This window comes from Cordyceps fumosorosea (genome assembly GCF_001636725.1).
Source record: "Cordyceps fumosorosea ARSEF 2679 chromosome Unknown scaffold_17, whole genome shotgun sequence".
NCBI lineage: Eukaryota > Fungi > Ascomycota > Sordariomycetes > Hypocreales > Cordycipitaceae > Cordyceps > Cordyceps fumosorosea.
In genome coordinates this window covers 597,957-625,498 of record NW_017387317.1, presented here as the reverse complement: position 1 = coordinate 625,498, position 27,542 = coordinate 597,957, and the positions used below count along the sequence as shown (strand labels likewise).

The 27,542-nt window shown below is 51.7% G+C and overlaps 5 protein-coding genes across 5 annotated transcripts; 3 read left to right on the top strand and 2 right to left on the bottom strand.

The window, feature by feature from the left end:
• Positions 1–612: 612 nt before the first annotated feature.
• On the top strand, positions 613–3,652 carry ISF_06632 (5'-3' exoribonuclease Dhp1; the record flags this gene model as incomplete). Its single annotated transcript, XM_018850236.1, has 3 exons — positions 613–922; positions 989–3,104; positions 3,163–3,652. 3 exons carry the CDS (start codon positions 613–615, stop codon positions 3,650–3,652), a joined length of 2,916 nt encoding a protein of 971 aa, XP_018702724.1.
• A 412-nt stretch (positions 3,653–4,064) lies between these two features.
• ISF_06631 (arylsulfatase precursor) lies at positions 4,065–6,099 on the bottom strand (the record flags this gene model as incomplete). The annotated part of the gene is made up of 5 exons (XM_018850235.1): positions 4,065–4,412; positions 4,470–5,132; positions 5,199–5,701; positions 5,753–5,759; positions 5,827–6,099. 5 exons carry the CDS (start codon positions 6,097–6,099, stop codon positions 4,065–4,067), a joined length of 1,794 nt encoding a protein of 597 aa, XP_018702723.1.
• Positions 6,100–8,900: 2,801 nt separating this feature from the next.
• Positions 8,901–10,010, bottom strand: ISF_06630 (coagulation factor 5/8 type domain protein; the record flags this gene model as incomplete). The annotated part of the gene is made up of 1 exon (XM_018850234.1): positions 8,901–10,010. The coding sequence occupies one exon, from the start codon at positions 10,008–10,010 to the stop codon at positions 8,901–8,903; it is 1,110 nt and encodes a 369-aa protein (XP_018702722.1).
• A 4,339-nt stretch (positions 10,011–14,349) lies between these two features.
• On the top strand, positions 14,350–21,676 carry ISF_06629 (Ras GTPase activator; the record flags this gene model as incomplete). The annotated part of the gene is made up of 15 exons (XM_018850233.1): positions 14,350–14,629; positions 14,675–14,841; positions 14,895–15,208; positions 15,261–15,375; positions 15,428–16,945; positions 17,006–17,165; positions 17,215–17,504; positions 17,563–17,850; positions 17,907–18,278; positions 18,330–18,416; positions 18,494–18,666; positions 18,718–19,394; positions 19,456–21,295; positions 21,352–21,604; positions 21,662–21,676. The coding sequence occupies 15 exons, from the start codon at positions 14,350–14,352 to the stop codon at positions 21,674–21,676; spliced, it is 6,549 nt and encodes a 2,182-aa protein (XP_018702721.1).
• A 757-nt stretch (positions 21,677–22,433) lies between these two features.
• Positions 22,434–27,187, top strand: ISF_06628 (pentafunctional AROM polypeptide; the record flags this gene model as incomplete). Its single annotated transcript, XM_018850232.1, has 2 exons — positions 22,434–27,053; positions 27,113–27,187. The coding sequence occupies 2 exons, from the start codon at positions 22,434–22,436 to the stop codon at positions 27,185–27,187; spliced, it is 4,695 nt and encodes a 1,564-aa protein (XP_018702720.1).
• Between the last annotated feature and the right edge of the window lie 355 nt (positions 27,188–27,542).

Here is a 27,542-nt window from a genome sequence, read left to right as displayed (position 1 = left end):
AGCTTCCAGGTACTCTCTTGGGATGGGAGATCGAGGTCTTGCTGTCCTCAACAGCGGGCAGAGCTCCGCCAGCAACCTGGTAAGGAGCTTGTCCCACTAACTAGTTTTAGCCAGGCATGAGGAAGAGCACATGCCTCGCGCATAGACACCCGAGAGCCATGGTTTTCAAGTACTACTGCTTCTATACCAAAAAAAAAATAAAGGAGTCTTGAGGTCTATCTCAATTTTAGATTTGTTCACATTAAAATTTCCCTGGATATCTTTTTCACATTGTTTCGTTGTTAGCACGGATGGTAAGAAGGATGGTGGTTACATAAGCATGAGCCTTATCTTATCCACCTGGCTGATAAACTCCAATTTCTCACTTCGACTTCGCGACTGGGCTTCGATGTCGCGTAACCAGTCTTCAGAGAAGAATATATTCTGGCCGACAATTTCGTGCGATCTATTATCCCTGGCCGTCATCTCTTGTTGTCAACAAAAACATTAGATAGCTCGTGATAGATACCACATTACGACTGGAACAATTTAGCATCGCTGCGCCCCCTCGACAAGACCAATCAGTTCGTTAATGGTGTTTTCATTACCACGAAGTGGTATCAACAAGTCAAGATGGGTATCCCAGCTGCCTTTCGATGGCTTTCGAACAAGTATCCCAAGATTATATCTCCTGTCGTTGAGGATCGGCCTGTCGTCATGGACGATGGCACCGAGATACCGGTCGACATCACGCGCGCGAATCCGAACGGCGAAGAGCTAGACAATCTTTATCTTGACATGAATGGCATCGTTCATCCGTGTGCACATCCGGAGGACAAACCAGCTCCCGAGGACGAAGAGGCAATGATGCTTGAAATTTTCAAATACACTGACAGAGTGGTCAACATGGTCAGGCCACGAAAAATTCTCATGATAGCAGTTGGTGAGCTTCCACTATGCCGCCGTCAATTTGCCATTCTTTCCATTATTTGCTAACATATTCCATAAGACGGTGTTGCACCCCGAGCCAAGATGAATCAGCAGCGATCGAGACGGTTCCGATCAGCCCAGGAAGCCAAAGAAAAAGAAAACGACAAGCAAGAGCTGATGAAACTGCTCAAACAGCAAAACGGAGGGCATCTCGCTGCTGAGAGCACGGAAGCTATAATCAAGAAGGCGTTTGACAACAATTCGATCACACCCGGCACCCCCTTTATGGATATCCTGGCAAGCAGCCTGCGCTATTGGTGCCAGTACAAACTGAACACAGATCCTGGCTGGGCGAAACTGAAAATCATCATCTCGGACGCCACTGTACCGGGTGAGGGCGAGCACAAAATCATGAATTTTGTCAGGTCCCAGAGAGCCAGCCCAGATTACGACCCCAACACTCGACATGTCATTTATGGCCTGGATGCCGATTTGATTATGCTAGGACTCGCAACTCATGAGCCTCATTTTCGTGTCCTCCGTGAGGATGTGTTCTTCCAGGACGGCAAAGCACGTACCTGTAAGCTTTGCGGTCAAAGAGGGCACGATGCGCAAAATTGCAAAGGCGAAACGAAAGAGAAAACTGGAGAGTTTGATGAGAAAGACAAGCCAGTGACACTGAAGCCTTTCATTTGGCTACACGTCTCAGTGTTAAGAGAATACTTGGCTGCCGAGCTTGCCATCCCGGATCTCCCGTTTCGTTTTGATCTCGAGCGCGTCATCGATGACTGGATCTTCATGTGTTGCTTTGTTGGAAACGATTTCCTTCCACATTTGCCAGCATTGGAAATCCGTGAGCACGGCATTGACACACTCACGACCATTTGGAAGCGCAATTTGCCCGCCCTGGGCGGCTATATCACAAAGGATGGCCACATTGACTTGGAACGAGCTCAGTGCATCTTGAACGGCCTTGCGGTGCAGGAGGATTCCATATTCAAGAAAAGACGAGAGCAAGAAGAGCGCCGTGAAGCGAGTGCCAAACGTCGCAAACTTCAAAACAACGGCGGAAACGGACGGGGAAGCCGCAATGGTGGACAGAGCTTCAGAAGCGGGCACGAAGACCCTTCACGTGGGCTTGCTCTTCATCCAATTGGATCAATGCCAACAGCACCCTTGAAAGCAATCACTCACGATATGATTGTCAATCGAACAAGCGCGAACGACGCAAATGTTGCCAACAAAAGCGCGGCGAGTGTCCTCAAAGAGCGCTTAAAGGCAAGCCAAGGAGCCCCGGGCTCTGAATCAAAAGTGAATGATACGGAAGAAGGCACGCCACAGCCGGCATTGGGAAAACGCAAAATCTCGGCTGTCGAAGGAACTAACGATTCGACTCCCAATGATACACAAGGCACAACCACTCCAGCTGGTAACCCTGAGGCTCCCACAGACCCGGTCAGGCTATGGGAGGATGGATACGCGGATCGGTACTATCAGCTCAAATTTCACAGAGATCCTAGCGACATAGCGTTTCGCAAGAAAGTTGCCCACGCATATGTGGAGGGGTTGGCATGGGTTTTGCAGTATTACTTTCAAGGCTGCCCTTCGTGGGAGTGGTATTATCCATATCACTACGCCCCATTCGCAGCTGATTTCCAAGAAATATCAGGGGCCAATGTCACATTCGAGAAAGGCACCATCTCCCGGCCATTCGAACAGCTCATGAGCGTTCTTCCAGCCGCTTCGCGCGATAACTTGCCGGAAGTATTTCACAGCCTGATGACTGACCAGGACAGTGATATTATTGACTTCTACCCAGAGGAGTTTGAAGTTGACTTGAACGGGAAGAAGATGGCATGGCAAGGTGTTGCACTACTACCATTTATTGAGATGGACCGCCTCCTGGCAGCTGTGCAAAAAAAATATCCACTTCTTAGCGACGAGGACAAGAGGCGCAATGGTGTCGGAAGGGACGTCTTGCTGCTGTCGGATAGCCATGAAAGCATTTACGACGAAATCTTGACGAACTTCTACTCGAAAAAGCAAGGCTCTGCGCAGTTCAAACTCAATCCAAAGACGAGCGACGGGCTCTCTGGATATGTTGAGAAGCAAGACGAGTATGTGCCACACGGTACTCTTCACTATCCCCTCGAACGCAAGTCTATGCCGGATGTGGACTATGACCGGTCGGTGAGGTACGGTTACGAAAAAAAAAATGTTAAAGCACACACATTCAGCTAACAACTACTACAGTGTTAATTACGACATGCCAAAAATGACCCACGATCATAAGTCAATGCTCTTACGTGGAGTAAAAATGCCCACTCCTGCACTCACACGAAGTGATATCGAAATCTTGAGAGGGAAGGTATCAAGAGGCGGATATGGCGGTGGCAATCGCGGAGGTCGCTACGATCCTGGTGGTCATCACCAGTTCAGACAGAACGGAAGGGGCCGGGGGCAAGACTTTGGCCATGGCCGTCCGCAGTCGAACTATCATGGACACTATTCGGGTCCTTCACAGCATCAACACTTTCAAGGTCAGGGTAGCGGATGGCAGCCCCCCCATCCTGGGTCGTCAGGATTTGGAAGAGGTGGTCCTCCACCACCGCATTCAGCACATTATCAACAAGGTTGGGGTTCCCAGGGCTCCAATGGCGGTGGCTACAACAACGGTCCTAGGCAAAGCTACCCGCCGCCAAGGGGTCAGTATTACCGTGGTGGATGGAATGGGCACCGGTAAATTACTTGCGATCGGTTTGGGAATCTTGTTGTGGCTATGTTGCCAATGTACAATCTGTCTGTCATAGTGTATTTTACGTGTGCTGGTTTCCCTGCATAGTAGCTATGCCCTCTTGCAGTGGTTGACACGTCTCGTAGTATGATCAAATCCACGGCATGAGCAGTACCAATTTCGCTGTGAGTAACACATTCCTTGGGGGATAAATGGCGTGCGTCCTCTTGCTTCCACCGTCGAGAAGGCCGGCAGACGCTCGTGTAACGACATTAGCGTGTGGCCTTCAGTGGCTTTCATCTTTCTTGTTTCATCTTTCTGGAATGTCTTTCTTGTCTTTCTCTTTATGTCTCATCTTTGTTTATGATCCTTACTAAATATTTTCAACTCGTCAGCCTTGCAGATAGAACCTAGATTTCGTCTAAATCCAGTGCTCATCACGAAGCTCCGTATTGCGAGCAAATGAACCTTGATACGGGTTGGGGCCAGCAGGACCTTCAAGCTCCGGTATGTATCCAAGCGTACATTCATCGAATGAAACCCAGGGCTGCGAATCAAAAAAATCATCGTAGCTCTCGTCCAGGGCATCCTGCAGGCTCTTTACTTGACCAGACGGAAAAATAGTCTTCCATGGATAGCGGCACGAATCTCCCTTGCAGTTCTTGAGTGTAAGGACCAGGGTATCAAGACGCTTGGTGAGGCGACCGACGTCGTACGGACTACATTGAGACTCGGTACCGTACAAGTTGGATGTTTGGTAAGGGTCTCTCTGTGTGCTGAGTTAGTATTCAGCTGAAACCCGATTCAGCCCTAGGGGCGAACTTACTTTCATGTTGTACAACTCATGGTCACCATTACACCACACAGTGTACATGAATTCGTAGCTTTCAGAGACGATTCGTAGTGTCTTGTAGGTGTTCTGACCGAAATAGCCTTCTATATCGGCTGTCAGTCCATGTACTACTTGGTAAGGAGGCATGTGCTTACTCAGGTTGTCAAACGCAGTTCCTTCAATTATCCCTCTTCCCCAATACTCAATGTTGACGTGTTCGTTCTTGATGGAGTCTGGGGTCTGATCAACGGACCTGACAGGAATGGGTAATCCATCAAAGTCGTCTCGGAGAGGAATGTCAGCCAACTTAAGGAAAGTCGGCGCAAGGTCGGTATGAGAGGATGGAAAATTGACTGTCTTGTTTTTGGCGATTCCGGGGCCACGAATAATAAATGGCACATTGACATCTTCCTCGATTCCGCAGGTCTTACCGGCAGGCAATCTATGCTGTCCGAGGTGGAAACCGTTGTCAGCAGTGTATATGATGTAGGTGTTGGCCAAAACATCGGGGTGGTCCTGGAGGGTGTCAAAGATGCCATCAATAAGGTCGTCGACCGCTTGCAGGGATTGTAAACGTCTTCTTTGGAAGTTGTCGAGGTATTGAACTTGCGCAGCACTGAGTCTGGGCAGATTTTTGAAGTAACTTGCAGTCCCGGGCTGCATGGTGATGTTAGCAAATAGAGTCTTAGCTCCATGGTGTCGTAATAATTTGATCCCAATTACCTGAGAAGGGTTAAAATTTTTATTTCTTGGGACCTGTGCACCGGGGAACAAGTCCTGGTGACGACTAGCAGGTACAGGTTCTCTGAAGGTATCCGTCAACTCAGAATGTGGCGCGATCGGAGCTACCCCGAGAAAGAAGGGCTTTTGAGCATCTATGCCTTGCTTGAGGAACTCGAGGGATCTTTTTGCGACCAAATCAGTAGAATACTCCCCTGGAAAAGCTCGCCACTTCTTGTTGTCAAGAGTAAAATAAGCGTTGTTATACACGTAGGTGTTTGGGTCGAGCAAAACTGTAAGGACGATCAGCGACAGCATGTGAAACTGAATTACGATGTGCGCACAGTCAGAGCGGTTCCATCCACGAGGTGCCGGGCTTTGATACGTTCTGATTCCAAGCTTGTTCATCAATTTTCCGGTGTAGTACGTGTTGTAGCCAGCGTCCTGGAGCCAAATAGGCAAATAGTCGTCGTTCAGTCCCTGCGAAATGAACTTGGGGTAGCCACCTGTTTTTCATTAGCTGCTGCAACAGGCAGTAAGCATGGAACGTGAATTACCCCACGGCTGTTTAAGACTGTAAGCAAAGAAATTAAGCATGATTTAGGCGGTGCCCTGTTGGAAGGGAACATACTGGCTCGACATCAGTTACGTTGGTGTTATGGGCAGCTTTGCCGGTGAGGAGCGAGACCCTAGAGGGGCAGCAGAGAGAAACGGTGCAGAAATGCTTGGAGAGGGTGATGCCCTCGTTTTTGAGGTGTTTCTTGACAGAGTCCATGTAGTCGACAGAGCCAAGCTGCTGGTCCTGGTCATCGGTGATGATGAAGATGAAGTTGGGCTTGGCAGGAGCAGTTGCCTGCACCGTAGCGCCAAGCAGCAAGGCAGCCAGTGATGCGGCGACCTTCATTGTGTTGGTCAAGCTTGATCAGCCTTGTATTCTGTACTGACGATTACCAACGGGAGGCTTGGCCGCTGTGGCGGCATTGCGATGGGGGAGACGACGACGCTGGTTATTTATACAAGGGGATGGCTTCTGCGGGGCGAATTGACTCCCCCATCTTGCTGTTGTAGAGTCTGTCATAGCGGCCGACGCCCGGACTTTTGGGGATGATAGATAGTAACCCAGGGAGTAGGAGGAGCGCCAATAGAGGTTGCAAACGGCGAAGAAACCCGGTGAGGCGAGCGGGACGGTCAGCAATGGTTGATCCGTCGGCTGTCCCACAGCTCATCATGGCGCATGGCGCATGGATGGGTGTGATGTTGTAATGTCAATGTATGGTTAGGCTGTGGGCTGTGGCCAGCCAGGCGTGGGCCACACCTTACTAACAATGGGGGCCATGGCGAGCTGCCAAGTCTGGGGTTGCATGATGCGAATTTGTGCCCTTTGTTCATCATTCCGATCCCAATTGGTCATATTATTCATATAATTCCGGGTCATACCGAGAAAGTGTCCGTCCGCGCAAGTACCGTTACAGCTGGCTTGGGTTCCGTGGTGTCATCAGCTACCTACCCTAGCAGTTAGTCTCCTTCTTCCTTCATGCGCCAGCAGTTGGCTACCTTTTCAAATTTCCATTCGATCATATGACGCTGCAAGTATGTTTGCTCTCTGCATCGATATCGACATGTTTGTGCAAACTCCCTTTCCAGCAGTTGCATCTTGCCCGCGGGCGCACGTCGTGATTAGTTTCGCTAATGCCAGGTCCACCACGGCAAATGATCTGATCGATGCCAGGAATGACGAAATTTCACCAACAACCCGACGTGTAACTTGTTCTTACGTACAGTTCCCCACACAGCAGGTATACGAGGCTTAATGCTGGCGTAGCTCATCTTATCTTTTACATTCGGTGAAGAGAATATTGGCCTCACTCCCCAGGAAAAGAAGCCACCTAGAGTTACAATAAGCTGGCCAAGTAGGAGCCCAGCAGGACACATAAATCACATTTTCTTTTCTTTAAAACAACATGAAGTTACACCATTGAACTTATAAGTTTGAATTGATTATTTTTGTTACTGAAGTCGCTAGTAAGTCTGCATTCCCCGTATCAAGTACGGAGTATGCGTATTAATTTGGTGCGGATCCGCCTCGTTTTTGTTTCGCCATCAATCTCAGACATGCGTGGCAGCTGTCAACCGCCAGCTGGCCAACTTCCCCACAACACCACTGCGCCGGCCAGCAACAAACGCTTTTTTTTATGTCAAAGGACGCATCGCGCTCGACTGCAGGGTAGATACCGCTTTCGTATACAACCAAGCCTCAGCGTGATATGTCTTGAGTCCGTTGAACATGCTTGGACCGGCAGATCTGGAGCGAGTGGCAGGCGAACTCCTCGCCGATGCCGGGCTTGAGCTGTTACATTTTGAGCAACTTCAAGCCCTCTGGGCAGGTAACTGGGAGCTGGCCACCTCAGGGCTACTGCTTACATTGCGCTATACTTATTAAATGGCTAACTGTGTCTTGTCACTAGGCTACGGGTTCATCTACTCTGTAAGGGCGAAGCGCCTTGCAACCTTTGGCTTGGCTTCGACTCCTGCCTCACCTCTTGGGTGCCTCTTGGAATCTGACGGCACAATCCGCCTTGTGCTCAAGATCATCTGTCCCCCAAAGATGCAGAATGAGGAGGGCCATATACGGAAATTATTCAGCTATCAAGTCGAGCAGTATTTCTATGAGGTCATTGCCCCCTCGTTGCCGCCAGGTGTTGCGGTGGCCAAGTGTCTGGCCTCAACGCGCAGCTTAAACTCGATGAGTGGCATATCTGAACACGACACGAACAAGGTTACTGCAACCTTGATGACTGACTTGAGGGTACTTTTCCCCGTCGCCTGTGAAAAGAGAGGCGACTTGTCCACCGCCCAAGTCCACTCGGCAATCAAGTGGCTTGCAGATTTCCATGGCAGCTCCTGGTCAATGCAGGACAACACTACAATGAATGGGCTTGTCTTGCCTCCCATGGTTGAGCTGGAAGCCAGGAAAACCAGTGAGAGACTGGCCCCTAGATCAATATGGCTCAATGGCGGATACACTTACCTTGCCACAAGACAGAAAGAATATTCATCGCTGGCCAGTAGTTCTGACTCGGAATGGTCGGCGGTATTCTGTACCCCTGACGGCACAGTCTCTACTGCTGAGAAAGTCTCCAAGTTTCTTATTCCAAGAGGACGACCATTTGAAACCTTGATACATGGTGACGTAAAATCCGAGAACTTGTTCTCTACCAAATCAGGAGACAATGTTGCCTTTTTTGATTTCCAATACGTTGGGTTGGGCCTTGGAGCAGGCGATCTCGCCAAATTGTTCACTTGCTCCGTTCCTTTGCAGATGCTCATGGGCAAAGGGTCGTCAATCTCACATAAAATCGGCATGCAAGAAGGCGAGCTGCGTCTACTGGCGCATTACCACCAGCTGCTCACCCATCACCAGGTAAAAACTGGCTACAAATATGAATTTTCGGAATTTCTGCGTCACTGGGAAACGGCACTCGTCGACTGGTGTCGTTTTCAGGCTTCTTGGGGCTTTTGGGGAAACACGACTTGGTTGCAAGCCCGTGTTCGGTCAATACTGTGTGATGACGGCTGGAGAAACTGGCTAGATCAGCAGGAGTAATTCATGCGCAGTCAATATCCATATATTCGTGGCGTAGGTACATCTATCTAGTCTCTATGTACAGTATCCATGCTCGTCTCCGCTTGCTTTTCATGTGCGACTCAAGCATTAACCATGGCATAATAGTCAATGGATCGTGATCCGGGACGAGCTTTGCGAGATTCATCACCCACTGTGTGGTCGTACACAGTAGTGAGGTGGTCAGCGTCATCAATTGTAATCGCTATGTTGCCAACCGAGTTTGGACGGAGAATCTCGGTCATGATTTGTGCCCATTTCCATGGTTCATCAGTGCCACCAGGCTGGCTGTTGAAGTACTCCCAACCCATGACGCCACCAATTTGACCATATTTCTTGCGCAGAGAGATGATGGTAGCATTCAGCTGGCTGTAGGGAATATAGCCATAGCCATTAGAAGGAGATGTCAGCTGTCCAGCAAGCACTTTTGACGCCGCAAAGCCGTTGGACACAATTTTGACGTAGTCATCGGTGCGTGACATGGTGCCGAACCCGCTGTAGAATTGTCCGTTATAGAAGTCGATGTCACCGCCATTGCTGGATTCAAGAGATTTGTAGTCGAACCCGCTGAGATTTCCGCCATTCTCCAGTGCGGATGCGACAGGTGCGAGCGTGATGATGAAACCGGATCCAAAATCGTTGCGCAGCCGGGTGATGAGTCTAGAGATGCCAGATTGGCTCATCGGCTGTTCAACATCCAGATCCATGCCCTCAAGACCAAACTGAGTGATGACGTTGTGAACTTGGCCATAGTACTTTTCAAAGGTCGCATCATCTCCGTCGAGAGTCGACGAGTCAAAGGAGCCAGGCGCAGCACCTCCAATCATACCCATCACCTTCACTCCAGCCTTCTTCATATGTGTCGTCTCATTCCACAGCGTGTAGAAGTGGGGGTCTCCAGGAGGGTAGTCATTGAGGTGAACCTCGGAGTCTTTGTTGATATGAAGAGAGCAGACGATGAGGTGAGTCAATGCTATTCCCTTCTCGTTGATGAGTGGCAGCATGGAGATTGGGTTGCCAGCCTGGTCATGCGTGGTCTGGAAGTACACAACAAGTCTGGGTAGTCCTGTCGTTGCCGTGGCGGTGGCAGAAGCTTGGGCAGAAGCTTGGGCAAAAGCTTGAACATCGCCAACCGGGCTGGCCTCCAGCAGAGGGACCAGCAGAGACAGGAGGGAGACGAAGGACCACCGCATTTTGGGTTCACCGTGATCCGGGCAGCCAAGTCTATGATAGGAAGACTACCTGCCGCTGCAAGAAGAACGGGGGGATGCTGATTGATATATGTGCCATTCGGGCAGCCCGGCGGCCACCGCAGGCGCGCCTCCGGGGCAGAGGTGGTAGTTAGAGCACAAAATGCCGAAGACTCAATCAATAATCAGACGCGGAGAAGGGCAGTAGTAGTGCAGCTGGGGACGTGGTCATGGGCCTTTGCCGTGAGAACTTAGAGGGCCCGAGAAAGTCAACCCCACAACAGTTGCGACCTTCCGAGAAGAGAGTAAGCCGACAGATAGCACATTGAACCGGCGGCATTTACTGGCACATGCCTTGGCGCATCTCTTTTCACTTTTCCATCCCTTTGCTTCTGTTAATAATATTAGGAATGGCCGAGTCGTCTGAAATGGCTGTTGGGGGTACTTGAACGCGTCTCCGCCGGGCTCCCAGATCGCCGTATTGACCTAGACTTGTGTGGGAAGTGAACTGCATGGGGATATGGGGAAATTGGAAGTCTTGGAGATTGACATGAAAGGCGGCGGGGTTCTCAGACATACCCACCTGCTGGAGGGCTCGATCTCTGGACTGCGATGCAAGGGCTGATCCTCCGCTGGGGACGGGCTACCGCCACCGGAGGTGGTCGCAGGGGCCGTGAACGAACGCCCGCTGGCTATTGATGGAGGGAGGGGGCGCGATAGTGACGGCCGAGACCCCCCTTTGGCATTGCCAGATTTGAGACTAGCTGCAGCAATTGTTATTACCCTCGTGGATTGACCACCAGGTGCTTCAAGGTCATGCTGGAACTCCTCCTGCTTAGAGTCAAGCGGGCTGGGGTGCACTAACTCGCTAAAGGAAGCAGCAGCTGGGGAGGCCACGGGGGTACTTTGTTCATTTACTACTATTATTGGCGTGCGAAGGAATCGCTTTAGTTATCGTCAATGCCGTTATGTCAGTTTTACTAACGGCCGTTATTCAGTCTTTGTCTGCGTTGTAAGCTTAATTCATTCGGCTTAATCCCCGTAATTGGAACATGGTTGATTGGGTTGACTTTGACAGGTGTGGTGGCCATTGTTGCATACATGTCTTTGTTAGCAGCTACCAGTAACAGAGACTGGCAATCACCACATTGGGAAGCGCCGAGATGCTCACCATATCTAAAGGGCTCACGTACCTATGCGGTGAAATATCAATTATCAAATGTATCGCCGCTTGGATGGCCATCGGCGAAACCCTCCGGTGTCTGTCAGCATCAGCCCATACAACAGCGGGGTCGAAGAACATGTCCAATTTTGCCTGTGCCTGTGCCTGTGCCTGCCTACTAACTAATAATAGTAATTGCCTGCCCCGAGCCGAGTCCACGATTCTGGCATATTCACTGCGGGTTATCACCACATTCAAAATTGTGTGCAGTTTGCACTGATGCATTCCCCGCCCAAAAAGACAGCAACACACCATCCATGGCTTTCCAACTTACGCAGCCCATAGTACAAGTAAACGGCCGCCCATCAACTACGCGATACAATTTTGCCAATGCAGCCGCGAGTACGAAATACCGTTGTATCGGGGTCTATGCTCTACGTGACGAACACAGACTCTCAATGCTAGCCCACTCCATATATGTTCTGCCTGCGGTCAGAAACACGACCTAGTCCACCACCATACTTTTGTTATGCTTGCGGAATCGGTTGCGAGAACCGCTGCCCCCCACGCGAGGCTTGCTGCACCCCCCGCGGAAACAGATAGAGAGGCCACGATACCGAGGTGCGCCTAATAAGCTGCAGGCCGGTAACAGCCCGCGAAGAACAAGGACAAAACAAGACCGGGAAACCACGACGGGGAAAACCACGACGGAACCACGCAACATATGCTTGACATAACATGCAGAGGAACGCCGTATCTGTCCTTCCACACGCACATCCTGACGGCCCCTCGAGTTCGAGTACTGGCAGGGAAAGGAGGCGAAAAATCTCATTCAAGAAAACATGATATTTATTCCAACCAAACTGGAGCAAGGTTAGTTATGTGGGCAGAGGCCGCCACCACGGCGCAGGAATACCTTGCAAAGCATGTCCCGCACCGGGTCAAGGAGAGGTAACGACAACACAAAAGCGGAACCCGACAGACTACAGAGGCATTGCCGATGGGTGTGATTTCCTGCCCCCATATCCTGATATTGAATGCAAAATCGGAAATAGCCGCAGATATGCTCAACGACGGATGCACTACTCTTGCCTGGAAGACTGATATGCTTGCCCTCAATGCCCAGGATGGACACGGCGAAAACATGTCTTGAGATTATGTGGTAACGACTTGACGGCAACGACACATGGGCTGAGATGCATGAAAACACACTGGAAGATGGGGGCTGCTCACAAACCCCATGAATCGATACAACATAGAATCGTTGCGGATTATCTATCGCTAAAGAGCTCACCTACGAATACTGGGCTTTGGGGATAGCAAATACCCCCCAACCTGTGCTGTGTCTCTCGTGTAAATACGCGCTTCAAGTTTTAGTAGTCAAAAGTTTTAAAAGTATTCTGCGTGTAAAGCTACAAAGATAAAACAATGTGATATTATTATTTACTCAAATAGACTTTTCGAGACACATAAAGAATATGCTACTTGGAAGTGGCTTATAAAGATAGTACTAATAATAAAACGGGAAACTTTTAGAGCGCTTGGCTTTACTTCCTGACCTCCGAAATGGGGCAGGAGCACATTATCCATTATCTGGAACGAAAAAAAAGAAAATAAAGCCTACCGCTCGATAAGACCAGTAAACATAAATAAAAAAACCACCCACCAACTGCAGGCGGTACACCTTTTTTTTTTCAGGAGCATTGAATTGTTTGCAAGCGTGTAGAGTGCATGTCGTAGGCGGTTCTTACTTTTAGTAAAAGCATGAGCGAGGAAAAAAAAAAAAAAAAAAAGAAAGGGACGCCACCGCAGTGCATGTTAGCCTCCGCGCACAATGAATATAAAATTTAGTATTAGACAAGTTTTAGCACCGATTAATCGCTTTTAAGGATGTCCACGCAAAAAACTATAGATAGCCACGAAAGAATATATGTAGAATCAAAAATCACAAAATAATAGAATTGAACTGGCAAAATCAACATACAAACACCCAAGCGGGGTAATGTCCACCGCCGACCTACGCACCATATTGCTTGCATCACCTAAATCCATCGCCCCCCCATGTCTGCAATGATACACCATAATTCACCCAGTTGGCCGACTTCACCATCGTGATGATACAATGAGCGGTGACGCAGGGTTGGTCGGCTACCTAGTCGATAGAATCGCTGCCAAGGCGAGTCATCATCCTGTATTATTCGCCATAGCACCATATTAACCAACTAAAAGCTGCCTCATCGGGTGGGAGCTAGCGGTGCCCGGCCAGACGACGATGAAGTTGTGCAAACAACACAAGCAACCCTCATCAAGCTCAGCAAAACAACATCCGCAGTTGTGGTTGACTCGCTACTTGATCTTCTAGAAGATCTCTCACGTCCTTTCGCCAAAATCTCAACGCACCCCAACCATATTCTCCAGTCCGAGCTTTACGTTTTGAGTCTTGTGTCGGCATGCTGCTCTGCAAACTGGTCAGCCAGAAAGAAGGAAGGCCTGTTGCCAGAAAAGCTGAGTGAGGAACTTGTTATCCGTCTCTTTGAAGTATTCAAGTCTGTTCTTGAGCCCATACCGGATGATTACGTGCTTCCCGCACAAACGCTCCTAGACCAAACATCCGTGGCCAACATCACAATTCCACGGCCTGGTAGAGGATCGACGACCGGAGCGGCACTCCGTTTCACGGATGGTTTGGAATCCCTGGATTCACAGCTCATTGAAATCGACAGACATGTCAAAGTAATCGTGGAGTACATGACGGTCTCAAGCTGGGCGGTGACCTTTAGCTACATTCGCAACGTCGTTCACGCTATTCGCTCTGCGACCGGAGACTCTCATGCCGATACAGCGAAAAATAGTCAACAGCATGAACGTGGTGCCTTGATTGTTCTAAGACTGCTGTCCTTTTGCTGGGTTGACGGGACGAAGCTGGGGCTTCTCATCCAGGAACTCTGTTCCAGCTACCTTCACTTCAGAGGGCCATACCAGAATACTGTGGCGGTAGCAATACCTCTTCTGATTACTCGATGGATAGACAGATACCCATCAGAGTTCGTGTTGCTCCATCGCCTTCACAAGAGGTTGGATGGTGGTGCTGATACCCTGTTTGACATGACGCAAACCGCCACAGAAACAGGGCGGCGGAGGTTATACCTCTATCCCCTTCAAACGACTCTACTATTTTTGATGCCCGATGTCTTTGAAGTGGCTAGCAATCTGCGGGAGACCAAAGGCCACAGCGTCATCAAGAAGGTCTCCTTTCTCGATAGCTTACGCAAGGCTCTCAGGAATGGAAACGAACAGGCAGGGTATTGTCTAGTATCTCTTCTTCGAGTTGCTCGGCATTTCGACGTCGAAAGCGATTCGGCACTGGTGAGCTATGCGATGGACGTGCAAGATGAAGTGCGAGATGCGATATTTCGCCCGCCCCTCGCGTCCGCGTCCGTTCTACCAGTCTGGGACCAGAGTATGATTACTGCGGCACTTGTGAGCTTATCACATCTAAATCTAGACGGCTGCGTGGACAACCTTTATGGTGACTGTGTAGCGTCTTCTGCTCCAGATGGGTCCAAACTTGCCATGATCCAGGCCTGCTGCTATTTTGCCCAGCTTCCTGAGCCCGAGAAGTATAAGGATCTCTTTGAGAAATCTATACCCTTGATGAGAATACAGCTAGAGGTACGGTGAGTCTCATACACATCTGTCGGACAGGCGTGCTGATTAATCTGCAGACCGAAGAGCAGCTTCATCACGATGAGAAGCACCGTGACCGGGAAAGGGGCAAGACAAACATGATCTGCAGTATTCTGAAATTTCTCAGCATAGATCAGTCCCCGATTATTGGAGAGTTCTCAGGACCTACATCGGATTCCGTATTCTTCAAATCACTCCTGCTTTGCGCCGTCTCCGCCGAGCCTGCTATCCGCCAACAGGCTGCCGAGGTCATGGAAAGACTACAAGCTGATCTCCCGATCCTCCTCAATGAATTCGAGAGCAGAGAAGAACCTGACATGCTGAAGATAAGAAGGGTCGTTTGGAATCGAAGGTACTGCCCCGGCAATGCCCTTGTTAGTACAATGCTGACGCAATGTGAGCAGCTCGGGTAATTTGCTCAAGCTTGGCGAGCGTCTTGTCGATGAAAACGACCACTCTGCGCTTTCGGAGATTCATAGTTATCTGAGAGATCGCTTTGCTCTTCTCAGGGAGCTCCCGGTATGCCGACCTGATCCTGCTTGCATCCTCACCGCTGCTAACGTTGTCACAGGGGCTTTCGCATATGCCTGGTGGCATCTTGAACTTGATTGCCGCCTGTACATCAAAGTTGGAAACTGCTCTTTTGGTATCCTTGTGCCTTCCGGGCATCGAGGACTGCGAGGTTGCCGCGTCTTGCCTCAGCATCTTTGTGGAAGAGTGTCGATGGGTTGCTAGCCATTCCGAGTCCGACTCCATGAGCTCCCGCGTAGCTTTCATGCGCAATGCCGATACGTTTCAGGAGATATCCTCTCCCACTTTCCGGGTGACTGGGCTCGTGGCCTTCCAGAAAAGGACAAGAAGTCTTCTTCGCCGGATACAGTATCCGACGGCGGGCATCATCCATGCATGGGAGTCGGCATTTGATACATGGATACACCTGGGCAGAAAAGTGTCAGTAACGTCAGCAGATGCTACAGAGGCCATGACACTTTCGCAGTGGCGAGATCTGGGCGGCTTCCTTGCATCCATGGGTGGAATCTGCACAGCACAGCAGGCTCTCGCCCTGGAAGAGCCCGCATTGAACGCATTACGCTGGATCGATCGTTATCCCGCTGGCGAGGACCAGGAGACTCTTCTGGCGCGATATCTTCGCCTGGGTATTCAGCTCATGGGCTGTGCAAACGTCAAAGTGCGAGAGACCATGAGAGACATATTCACTCATGAGGTACCCTCCTGCTTATTTCAGCCTCTACTCAAGTCTCTGGAGTCTGAGACAGAGGCTTTTTTCACTGATGCCTTTGCTCCGCACGCTGAGCGCGCACAGGATAGTGATATCATCTTTGCCGAGCAAGCTGTCTCCCTCTTGAAGGACATGGTAGAGCGGCTTCATAGTCCTCAAGAGCTCGCAGCCGCGTCAGCTGTACATCTAGGCTCACTCACTCTGAGCTTCGCCAAGTTCATTGCCGAGTATCCCGAAACGGCGACATCGCTACGCATCAAAACGCGCATTTGCCAACTGTCCGAAGCAGTGATGCATAGAAGAGAGCATCTGAATCTCCGAGATGACGTCCTGATACGCAGCCAGCTGCTGGAATACATGATTGCATGGATCCGTCCGCCCGGGCCTGTTCTGGAGGCCAGCCGAGGAACGTCCAGACTGGAGGAACTTGAACGGATGCAAAAAGAACTCACCAGAGCATGCCTCAAAGCACTGTCAGAGCTAACCTTTAGACTACCGTTGCAGACACAGGACATACATTCAGATGCTGGCATGAGCGCGAAGAAATCGGAGCTTTTTCAGCGCTACTTTAAACGCTTCTTGGATCTCATTAGTACTGGGGGGGTAGATGCCGCCTCTGAGCCCACGGACGGCCTCTCTAGTTCCGAGATGGCAATTACCATCTTGTCAAACCTCCTCAGTGCGAATATCGACGTCGGATTGAAGCACTCTCTCTCTCATGGATATCATGAAACTGTCGAAGTCCGGACTGTATTCGTCAAAGTGTTGTACAACATCCTGACGCAGGGAACAGAATTCAGCAATCTGTCCGACTCTGCCGTTAGCGAGAGATATGAGGAGCTTCTCGGGGTATGCCTCCCGATCGTGCTCGCCGGCCATACAATTAACTCACCGCTAATCGGGGTATAGCTTCTCACGAAAGATCTATCGCTGGCCGTGTCCATGAGCTCCATCTGCCCTAGCACTGAGATTGACGAGCTCACCGTGTGTCTCTTGATAGTCTTTGAACAGAGAGGCCGCACATTTGAGCTGCTGGAAGCACTGATCAAGGAAGAAATAGAACAGACAGGTAATACACCGGTCTGTACTGCACGTCGCATCGCTGCTAACATCGGCAGAACACGCCACCGAAATCCTGCGGAGAAGTTGTGTTGCGACCAAGATGTTGTCGATATATGCAAAATGGAGAGGGTTTGACTATCTGAAGGGCACGCTGTCCAAGATCCTCGATAGACTCATGATGACCTCGCAGGAACTGGACCTGGAGCTCGATCCAGCCAGGGTCTCCTCCGCGGAAGAGCTGAAGAAGAACGCTGCACAGCTCCAAATCGTCGCCAAGGTGTTCATGGACGATATTTGCGCCTCGGCTCCGAGGATCCCACCTTCCTTTCGCAAGATTTGCAGTATTGTAGGTTGATCAGAAATGCGTCGGGTACGTTGCCTCAGCATGCTCACGCGTACAACAGATTCATGATGCTGTTGCACCCAGGTTTCCGGACGCCAAATACACGGCTGTCGGGGCGTTTCTTTTCCTGCGATTCTTTTGCCCTGCAATAGTAGCACCAGAAGCAGAGGGACTCGTCGACACGCCGCCATCCAAGGAACTCCGTCGAGGACTGTTGCTTATCGCCAAGGTCCTCCAGAACCTTGCCAATAATGTTCTTTTTGGCACCAAGGAGCCATACATGTTCCCCCTGAATCGGTTCTTGGTAGTAAACATCTCTGTCGTGACTGGCTTCCTTCGCACCATATCTGTGAGCAACCAACCAACCACCTTGCTGCCTGCTCTATGCTGACCCGACTGTAACAGGTGCCCCCAGCCAAGCTAGACATCGCCGTCTCTAAAGAGACGACCGACTTTGGCTCCTGTGTATCCTTTCATCGTTTTCTCTATGACCACTGGGACCACCTGCGCCAAACCTTGGTTTCCAGGGAGCGCCGCGAGTATCTCCGCCTCCAAGACAGCTCACCACGCAGCCACTCGCCTGTTTTCGAGCCTCTACGCAACCTCATCACAAATCTCGGCCCGCCTCCTCTTGCGATATCCTGGAATAGGCCGCAAATTTCCCTAAATGGACCAACGCTGTATTCGCGCTTCCAGAACTTCATGCTTCGTAATGCCTTCCGCGGCACAGAGTCATTTTTAACATCTCGTACTATCTATGATGGCGGCATGACACAGGTGAGTGGATGTTTTCGGGAGGTTCGGCGTAATGTCGCTGACTCTTATTAGGATGGGCTATCAACCATCCTCATCATCCTCCGCTATAGCGAGACCGAGGGCATTGACCACGAGACATTGCTGCACTGCTTCCTAAAGGTGAGGTTGATAGGTCAAGTCTTGTCTTGTCAACGGCTGAATCTTGCGCATATTGTTATCAAACTAACACGAGACAGATTGCAAGCAGGCTATGGCACGAGCCCTTCGCTATTCTCGTCGATGCGACTTGTTATAGCGGCAAGAATGACCCCAGAGACGACTTCTTTAAAATGCTCGATCTCCTGATGCCCTGCGAGGTGTTGCAGAGTCTTACTCGGATCTACATCTACAACATGAACAGCGCCTTCAAGTACGTGGCGCCATGATGCCGGCGTCTGAACCGGGCTAACTGGCTTTCTAGACGCTGCTTCCGGCGACTATTACGGATCGTGACCAAGAATGACTTGAGTGCTTTCCACCCGAAGAACGTCAAATATGTGCTGCCTGACGGTATGCAGAACATGCGACCCCATTTCATGATTGAATCGTTGCAGGTTCCCAAAGAACACTCGTCCATCATCTCCGACGTACGCTTCATGTACAACAATGTCACGCGTTTGTCTAAATCCAAGGGCAAGGTAGACGTCATCATCAAAGTGGGCAGCCATCATGTGCAGGTGACGACCAGCAAGCACCAGGAAATATTCTCTAGCATGCGGCTTAGCACGACTATCAACGACATCTTCCGTCTCAGTGATATCGATGAAGCGGCAACGGCGATTTCTAGTGATGATGGGTTTTCTTTCGGGTTGCGGGCCGATGGTGGACGCATCGTCATGTGCTTCACGAGCACTCAGAAGGCGACCATTCTCCAAGCCATCAGGAGCGCCAAGGCTAATAATAGCAAGGACAATCGCATGCACAAGCCGGTGGAACGGCTGCTGCGGCCTCAAGATGTCCCTGGCACGCTGTTGAATCTCGCGTTCATGAACCTGTCGAGCCTCGACCACCAGCTTCGGTTAGCTTCTTACAACTTGCTTGGCGCGCTGTGTATCACTTTTAAATTTCGCACGACCACACGGCTTGTTTGCTCGCGAGGTAGGGTCCAGGGGTTGGATAACGAAGCGGCTCCTGTTTACCATGCTGACCACGAATCCAGATCTCTCGATTCCCATAGACCCGACACGCTTCATTGTGAATGTCAGCCGGGAGCTTGCTGCTTCAGAGCCTCAGCTCACCTGTGACTTCTTGTCCGAGTTTATGGAGAGCTGGGACACTTTTACGGAAGAGCAGAAACCACTGGGTCTCGCCTACATGGCACCCTGGCTATCTGGGCTTCGAAAAGACGTGCTAACAGGCGAGGTGGATGGCGAGAAAGGTAAAGAAAAAGTGGCTGCCATCTTTCGCAAGTTCATTGACCTCATCGCGCTCGACCAGTCGCTAAGCTATGCGCTGGAGCAATTTGTCTGGCCCTCGCTGAGCCAGGATGAAGTTCTGCTTGACATCTTCCTCGAGGAAGTGATGAAGATGGCCATCGGGTTTGGCACGCAGCAGGAACTCATCGAAACCATGGCATCTACCATCGCCAACATCGGAACAGTGACACTGCGTGCGCGGTTCCTGTCAAGGCTACGAAAGGCGCTGAACCGCTCCTCACTGCGGCCGACCAAGAGCCTGCCTGATAACGCAGTCTGGCCTGAAATCTGCGTCATGCTACAAATGTGCACCTCGCTGTCCTTCGGCAGCGGTGTGCAGTCTCAGCTTTTCCTGCCAGAGATATTCCACATCGTCACAATGCTGGTGAACACGGGCAGCGCCAACGTGAGGGTGCAGGTGCACAGGCTACTCACCAACACGGTCCATGCCGTCTGCACGTCATTTATCCTGGATGAGTCCAAGTTCACCAAGCTACGCGCATCGCTGGATGTGCTCTCGGAGCGCCGCAGCGGCATCTTCTCCTCGCCGTCTCCCGGTAGACGGGACGCAGCCTCCGTCTCACTCCCTGGCGACCAAGGGTCTACGCTGCCGGCCATGGAGAATCTCGTCGCCATCCTGTTCGACATATGCACCGTGGCGGCGCCGTCCGTCGACACAGCCAACGCCTGGCGGTCGCGCTGGATGAGTCTGGTAGCGAGCACCGCGTTTCAAAACAACCCGGCGGTGCAGCCGCGCGCCTTTGCCGTCATGGGCTACCTGGCCAAGGAGGAAGTGGACGATGACCTGCTTTACCAGGTTCTGGTCGCGCTGCGCAACAGTGTGAGCCAGTTCGGCGAGGATGGTCACAGCGAGATGCTCACGTCCATCATCACCTGTTTGTCTCGGATGATGGCCAACCTTCCGTCCGCGTCACGGTACGGGCTGCAGCTGTTCTGGCTGGCCATGTCTCTCATCCGACTCGTGCCAGGCAGCCTCTTCAATTGCACCGCGCAGTTCCTGGAAGCGTTGTTGATCAACATTGGCAACATCGGCGGCGTCCGCGGTGACAAAATGGTTCCGATGCTGCTTCACAGTCGCAGCCAGTTGGACGAGGCCGTGGAGCCGCTGGATGAGGCTTACGGCATCCATTTCGACGAGGACAACTTCCACTTTGCTGTATGTGCCTGCTTGGTCCGTGGCCTGACGGACAATGCGACCCGGTTGGCCGCCGTGCGGGTGCTCTGGTCGTTCCTAGAAATGACGGCGCCGGCGTCGCAGCTGCCAGCAAAGCTTGTGCACACGATGGTCGACTCGCCGTATCTGGCTCTCATGCTTGCCCGGTGCGTCGACCAGGACAACTTCCGCGATAACATGTGGCTGGCGGGCATCAACCCGGACGGGATCAGCGGCATGCCGGAGGGCAGTCAGCGCCGCCACGCTGACGTCATGGAGGACCGAGACTTGCTTCTTATATCCGCGATTGAGCTGGTGGATTTCCAGTATCTAGAAGACGCCATACAGGCGAGGACGCTTCTGTGGCTCAATGAACTGGCGCTATCGAGACGAACCGTCTTTGCGTACCTGTGAGTGATCTATGCCTCGCGTTATTGTCTTGCATTGGCATGCTAATGACAACCAGCTGCGGCGCGATGCCGACCATCCTCAACGACGTGCTCAGGCACGGACAGGATTCTGCGGCGTTGGAGGCAGCACACACACTTGTGCGGACACTGACCTCGGAGAGGGAATACGCAAGTGCAACAGGGTCTATGGAGTCACTTGAGGAGGCGCTGGAGGAGATGGGCTTTCGGGGCTTGTGGAAAGCCTCGTTCCAGGGGGTGGCAGAGGAGAACCGGGCCGATTGCTTCGAACTGACGGAGAAGTTGATTGAGGTATGTATTGCTTACCATGTGTGTGTGTGCAAAGTTGCTGACAAAGGGTGGTCACAGCTCATTGTGATTTGAGACGCGTGCTCGATGCAGGTGGTGTTAGTGGCAGAGCAGTGCTGCTCGAGGAGGTACTTCTGCTCCAGAGATCGCAGGTACCTGCTGCTCCTGCGACCAGGGGCAACCTGGTCGAGTTCTCCACTAAACATTCGATTGGGTCGGGCGGTGCTAGTACCTGGTACCTTGTGGTGTGGTTGGGTGGTTGGACCGTTAGGTCCGTCCCTACAGGCCCAGTTATATACGTACATAGATGCCGAGTCAAGATGCAAAATTCGCAAGCGTGGCATGCTTTTTTTTTTCCAAGGGCTCGTTCGAAGAGGCGCCGATACTCCGTGTAATAAGAGGACCGCGACCCTCACTTTTTCCATCACTGACTGATTTTGGCTGTTAAGACTGTGATGGCTCAAACTGCTCCCTCCCACCTCCCCCAACAACAGCAACAGAATTCAAAGTGTAGAAACAGTTGTGCATCTCATTTTGAACAAGATAATACAGAAGTCCGTACCTTATTCGTTAAAATATCATCAAATACCAGCTATGCAGTGATTTTGGCATCCTTTGCAGGTCAGCAACCCTGAGTCGACCATATTGTGTCTCCACTCGTGAAACCTAACCGATACCGGCAGAACTTCTGCCACCCAGCACAAGGTTAGTCACGTTGCTGGATGCCGCCGTCTGCTCGACCACCGATACCACTTTGCACAAACATTCTTCCCGGCTCTACACCTCTGTATGGCAGCTGTCTAACCGGCTTTTTGCATCACAACCGCGCAAAATGGCCGAATCGGCATCGGCGTCTCCCGTCACTATCCCCATTCTAGGTCAGCCTAGCATAGTGGTCGACAATGGCCTCTGGGCAGACTACATCGTGCAGGATCTCTTAAAGAATGTCGCCTCGTCCACTTACGTCCTCATTACCGACACGAACCTGAACGACGTCTATGTGCCGCGATTTCGAGCGAGCTTCGACTCCGTCGTCAAAGGCCACAACACCCGCCTTGTCACGTACACGATTCCGCCAGGCGAAGCTTCCAAGAACAGAGAGACAAAAGGAGAAGTTGAAGACTGGATGCTTTCGCAGCAATGCACACGCGACACTGTCATTATCGCCCTCGGAGGCGGCGTAATTGGTGACATGATAGGATATGTTGCAGCCACGTTCATGCGCGGCGTCCGCTTCGTGCAGGTCCCGACTACGCTGCTCGCCATGGTCGACTCCTCCATTGGCGGCAAGACGGCCATTGACACCCCCATGGGCAAGAACTTGGTCGGCGCTTTCTGGCAGCCGCGCCGCATCTACATTGATCTGCAGTTCCTGGAAACCTTGCCCGTCCGCGAGTTCATCAACGGCATGGCCGAGGTAGTCAAAACGGCCGCCATTTGGAACGAGACTGAATTTGAGTTCTTGGAGACATCTGCCTCCAAGATCCTAGAATGCGTTCGCTCTCGGGCTGCAGACCGTCTGACGCCAATCAAGGACACACTGAAGCGCATCGTGGTCGGCTCCGCCGGCGTCAAGGCCGAGGTCGTCTCCAGCGATGAACGCGAGGGTGGCCTGCGCAATCTCCTCAACTTCGGCCACTCCATCGGTCACGGAATTGAGGCCATCCTCACACCGCAGCTACTTCATGGAGAGGCCGTGGCTGTTGGCATGGTCAAGGAGGCGGAGCTGGCTCGCTACCTCGGTGTGCTGCGCCCAGAAGCAGTTGCTAGGCTGGTCAAATGCATTGCAGCCTACGGCTTGCCTGTTTCGCTCCAAGATAAACGCGTCCAGCGCTTAACGGCGGGCAGACCCTGTCCTGTCGATGTGATTCTTCAGAAAATGGCTGTTGACAAGAAGAATGACGGCATGAAAAAGAAAATCGTGCTCCTTTCAGCCATCGGCAAGACGTACGAGCCAAAGGCCAGCGTCGTAGATGACCAAAGTATCAGAACCATTCTGTCGCCAGCTATTATTGTCTCACCCACGGTATCTGCCGACCTCAACATCACTGTGAGCCCGCCAGGCTCCAAGAGCATCTCCAACAGAGCGCTTATCCTCGCCGCGCTCGGGTCGGGATCCTGCAGAATCAGGAATCTTTTACATTCCGATGACACCGGCTATATGCTTGCCGCCATTGCCAAGCTCCGCGGTGCCTCGTACTCATGGGAGGCTGGGGGTGAGCTTCTTGTTGTTAATGGCAACGCCGGCAAGCTGAGCGCAAGTAGCAAGGAGCTCTACATTGGGAATGCCGGAACTGCGTCGCGTTTCCTGACCACCATCGCTGCTCTGTGCTCGCCCACTGATACCGCCAAGTCTGTTGTTCTTACAGGCAACTCGCATATGAAAGTGCGCCCCATTGGTCCGCTCGTCGATGCACTAAGGCTGAACGGCGTCTCTATCGACTACCTGGAACAAGAGAAGAGCTTGCCCTTGAGAATCGGCTCGTCAGGGGGGTTTGAGGGCGGTACCATCGAACTCGCAGCCACAATATCGTCTCAATACGTTTCGTCCATCCTTATGGCAGCCCCATACGCGAAGAACCCTGTTACTCTGAAGCTCGTTGGTGGCAAGCCCATCTCGCAATTGTACATCGAGTTGACAATCGCAATGATGGAGGCGTTTGGCGTTTGCGTGACGGCATCGACAACCGAACCGCATACGTACCACATCCCAAAAGGAACGTACAAAAACCCCGCAGAGTACGTAATTGAAGGCGACGCAAGCTCGGCGACGTACCCCTTGGCCATGGCGGCTATTACGGGCACCACCTGTACAGTCCCCAACATCGGCTCAGCGTCGCTCCAGGGAGACGCACGTTTCGCCGTTGACGTCCTCCGTCCTATGGGTTGCACCGTCAAGCAGACTGCAACATCCACCACCGTCACAGGACCGAAGTCTGGGGCTCTGAAACCACTACAACATGTGGACATGGAGCCTATGACCGATGCGTTCTTAACCGCCTCAGTCCTGGCTGCTGTTGCCGGCGGCAAAACACAAATCACAGGCATCGCAAATCAACGAGTCAAGGAGTGCAACCGTATCGCCGCCATGCGAATACAGCTCGCCAAATTTGGCGTTCAATGTGTGGAACTCGATGATGGCATTGAGATCTTTGGCATTGCCCCCGCCAATCTCAAATCACCCGGCAAGGGCGTTTTCTGCTATGATGACCACCGCATTGCCATGAGCCTGAGCGTCTTGTCTGTTGCAACACCCGGTGGTGCTGTCATCACTCAGCAGGATTGCGTCGGCAAAACCTGGCCCGGTTGGTGGGATACTATGTCGCAGTCATTCAAGGTACGCCTGGATGGCACAGACAAGTGCAAAGCGGAGGAGGAGGAAACACCAGTGGCTGCGGGCAAAGATGAACGGTCCATATTTCTCATCGGCATGCGCGGCGCTGGTAAAACTACCGCCGGTAACTGGATTGCGAAGAGCCTTGGCTGGAAGTCGATTGACCTTGACCAGGAGCTTGAGCGCCGCTCCGGTCGGTCAATTCCACAGATAATCGACGAGCACGGTTGGGATGGGTTCCGCGATCAGGAGCTGCAGTTACTCAAAGACGTCGCCGAAACACAACCAGTGGGCTATGTATTCTCGTGCGGTGGTGGCGTCGTCGAGACCCCTGATGCGAGAGACATGCTCCAAGCCTACACTGACAGCGGAGGCAAGGTAATCCTGATCCAGCGTAACATTGATCACGTCATGCAGTACCTGGAGAGGGACAAGACACGCCCTGCATATACCTCAGAAATGAGAGAAGTGTACAACCGGCGCAAGCATTGGTACGAGCAATGCAGCAACTTCCGCTACTACAGCATGCACACCAATGAGCCCACGAGCAAAAGCATCATTCCGACCGATTTTTCCCGCTTTATATCAACCGTTTGCGGCAAGGACGCACAGCTTCCGCATCTGCGCAAAAAGAAACAGAGTTTCTTTGTTTCTCTAACGCTCGCAGACTTGTCTACCGCCACCGAGATACTGCCCATGGCTGTTGTTGGCTCAGATGCCGTTGAGTTGCGCGTAGACCTCCTGAGATGTCAGGATCTGGATTTCGTAACAGAGCAGGTCTCAATTCTCCGACAGCACACTGACCTGCCCATCATCTTCACGGTACGCACCGTGTCGCAAGGCGGCTCGTTCCCTGACGATGCAACTGAAGCTCTGCTAGCGCTCTATCATCTTGGTTTGCAACTTGGTTCAGAATACCTCGATGTGGAGATAACGACACCAGACGAAATACTAGAATCCGTCAGCTCTGCGCGAGGTCATACGAAATTGATTGCTTCCCACCACGATCCACGCGGTACACTGTCATGGAAGAACGCCTCCTGGATCGCACACTACAATCGCGCTCTTCAATATGGCGACATCATTAAGCTCGTCGGTGTGGCGCAGAACGTTGACGACAATTTCGATCTGCTTCGATTCAAGTCCAGAACGGCCTCCGATGAAGCTCCGCCCGTTATCGCTATTAACATGGGAATGGCTGGCCAACTAAGCCGCATCCTGAACGGATTCTTAACGCCTGTGTCACATCCAGCATTGCCATTCAAGGCAGCCCCGGGCCAGCTGAGTGCTGCGGAGATTCGACAAGCTCTTACACTGGTCGGACAATTGGAACCCCGCAACTTCCATCTTTTTGGACAGCCCATTTCTCAGTCGCGATCGCCCGCACTGCATAACGGCTTGTTTGGCCAATGTGGTCTCCCGCACCAGTACCACCTGTTCGAAACAGACGACATAGCGGATGTGAAAGCTACTCTGCGGGATCCTAGTTTTGGTGGTGCGTCAGTAACCATCCCTCTCAAGCTCGATGTCATCGACGAACTGGACGAACTCACGGAAGCGGCACGTACAATCGGGGCAGTCAACACGGTCATACCGCTGTCGAGCAGTCGAGATGACGGCACACAGTGTCTCCTCGGAGACAATACAGACTGGAAGGGAATTGTCTATGCCCTCCGCAACGGAGGACTTCAGGATATCGCTAGCGACTCCGCTGCCATGGTGATCGGGTCAGGAGGAACTACGAGGGCTGCAGTGTTTGCTTTGCATTCCCTTGGGTTCAGCCGCATCTACGTGGTCGGTCGCACCGCCGAAAATGTCGCGACCATGATTGCCGATTTTCCCGACGACTACAACTTGCAGGCAGTCACTGACATCGCCGCAATTACAACGCCGCCCAACGTGGTAGTCAGCACGATTCCGGGCGACAAGCCCATCGACCCTATGACCGAGAAAGTCATCAGTGCCGTCGTTAACGCTGCTACCGCGGCCTCAAGACAACATGTGCTCTTGGACATGGCGTACAAGCCTCGTGCGACTCCAGCGGTCAAGATTGCTGAAAGCGCTGGCTGGCCAACCATTCCTGGACTCGAAGTTCTTGCGTCTCAAGGGTGGTACCAAGTAAGTCCACTCGTCCCGTGTCGTTCACATATCTGAGAAGTTGCTAATCCACGAATCAGTTTCAACTTTGGACAGGTATCTGCCCTCTCTACACCGACGCTAGGCACCTCGTTCTGGGGGATGAGAAGTCGTAGCTTATTCCCTAGACACCTCATTCTGCAAAGTAGACAAAGTGCCATATCACGAATGTACAAGGAGCTGAGCCGATGAGATTTCGCTGTTCGAATTACCGGCCATGACTATTTCATTATCTCATGTTTTCGGTGTGTCTAGCTAAAAATTATCTCAAAATGTATCCCAATTTCTATCTGCGCCTCGCCGAAAAACAATAGCCCAAACTCAAAGGTTTTAATCGACCCGTACCCAAATGTGCATCATAGGGAAAATGTAGAACTCCGCTCAGCGTATGACGTAAAACAGGTAGTTGAAACAAAGACAAGACATAATGGTCATTTTTGGTGGTGTACAAAAGCTCTGCTGAATGGTGAC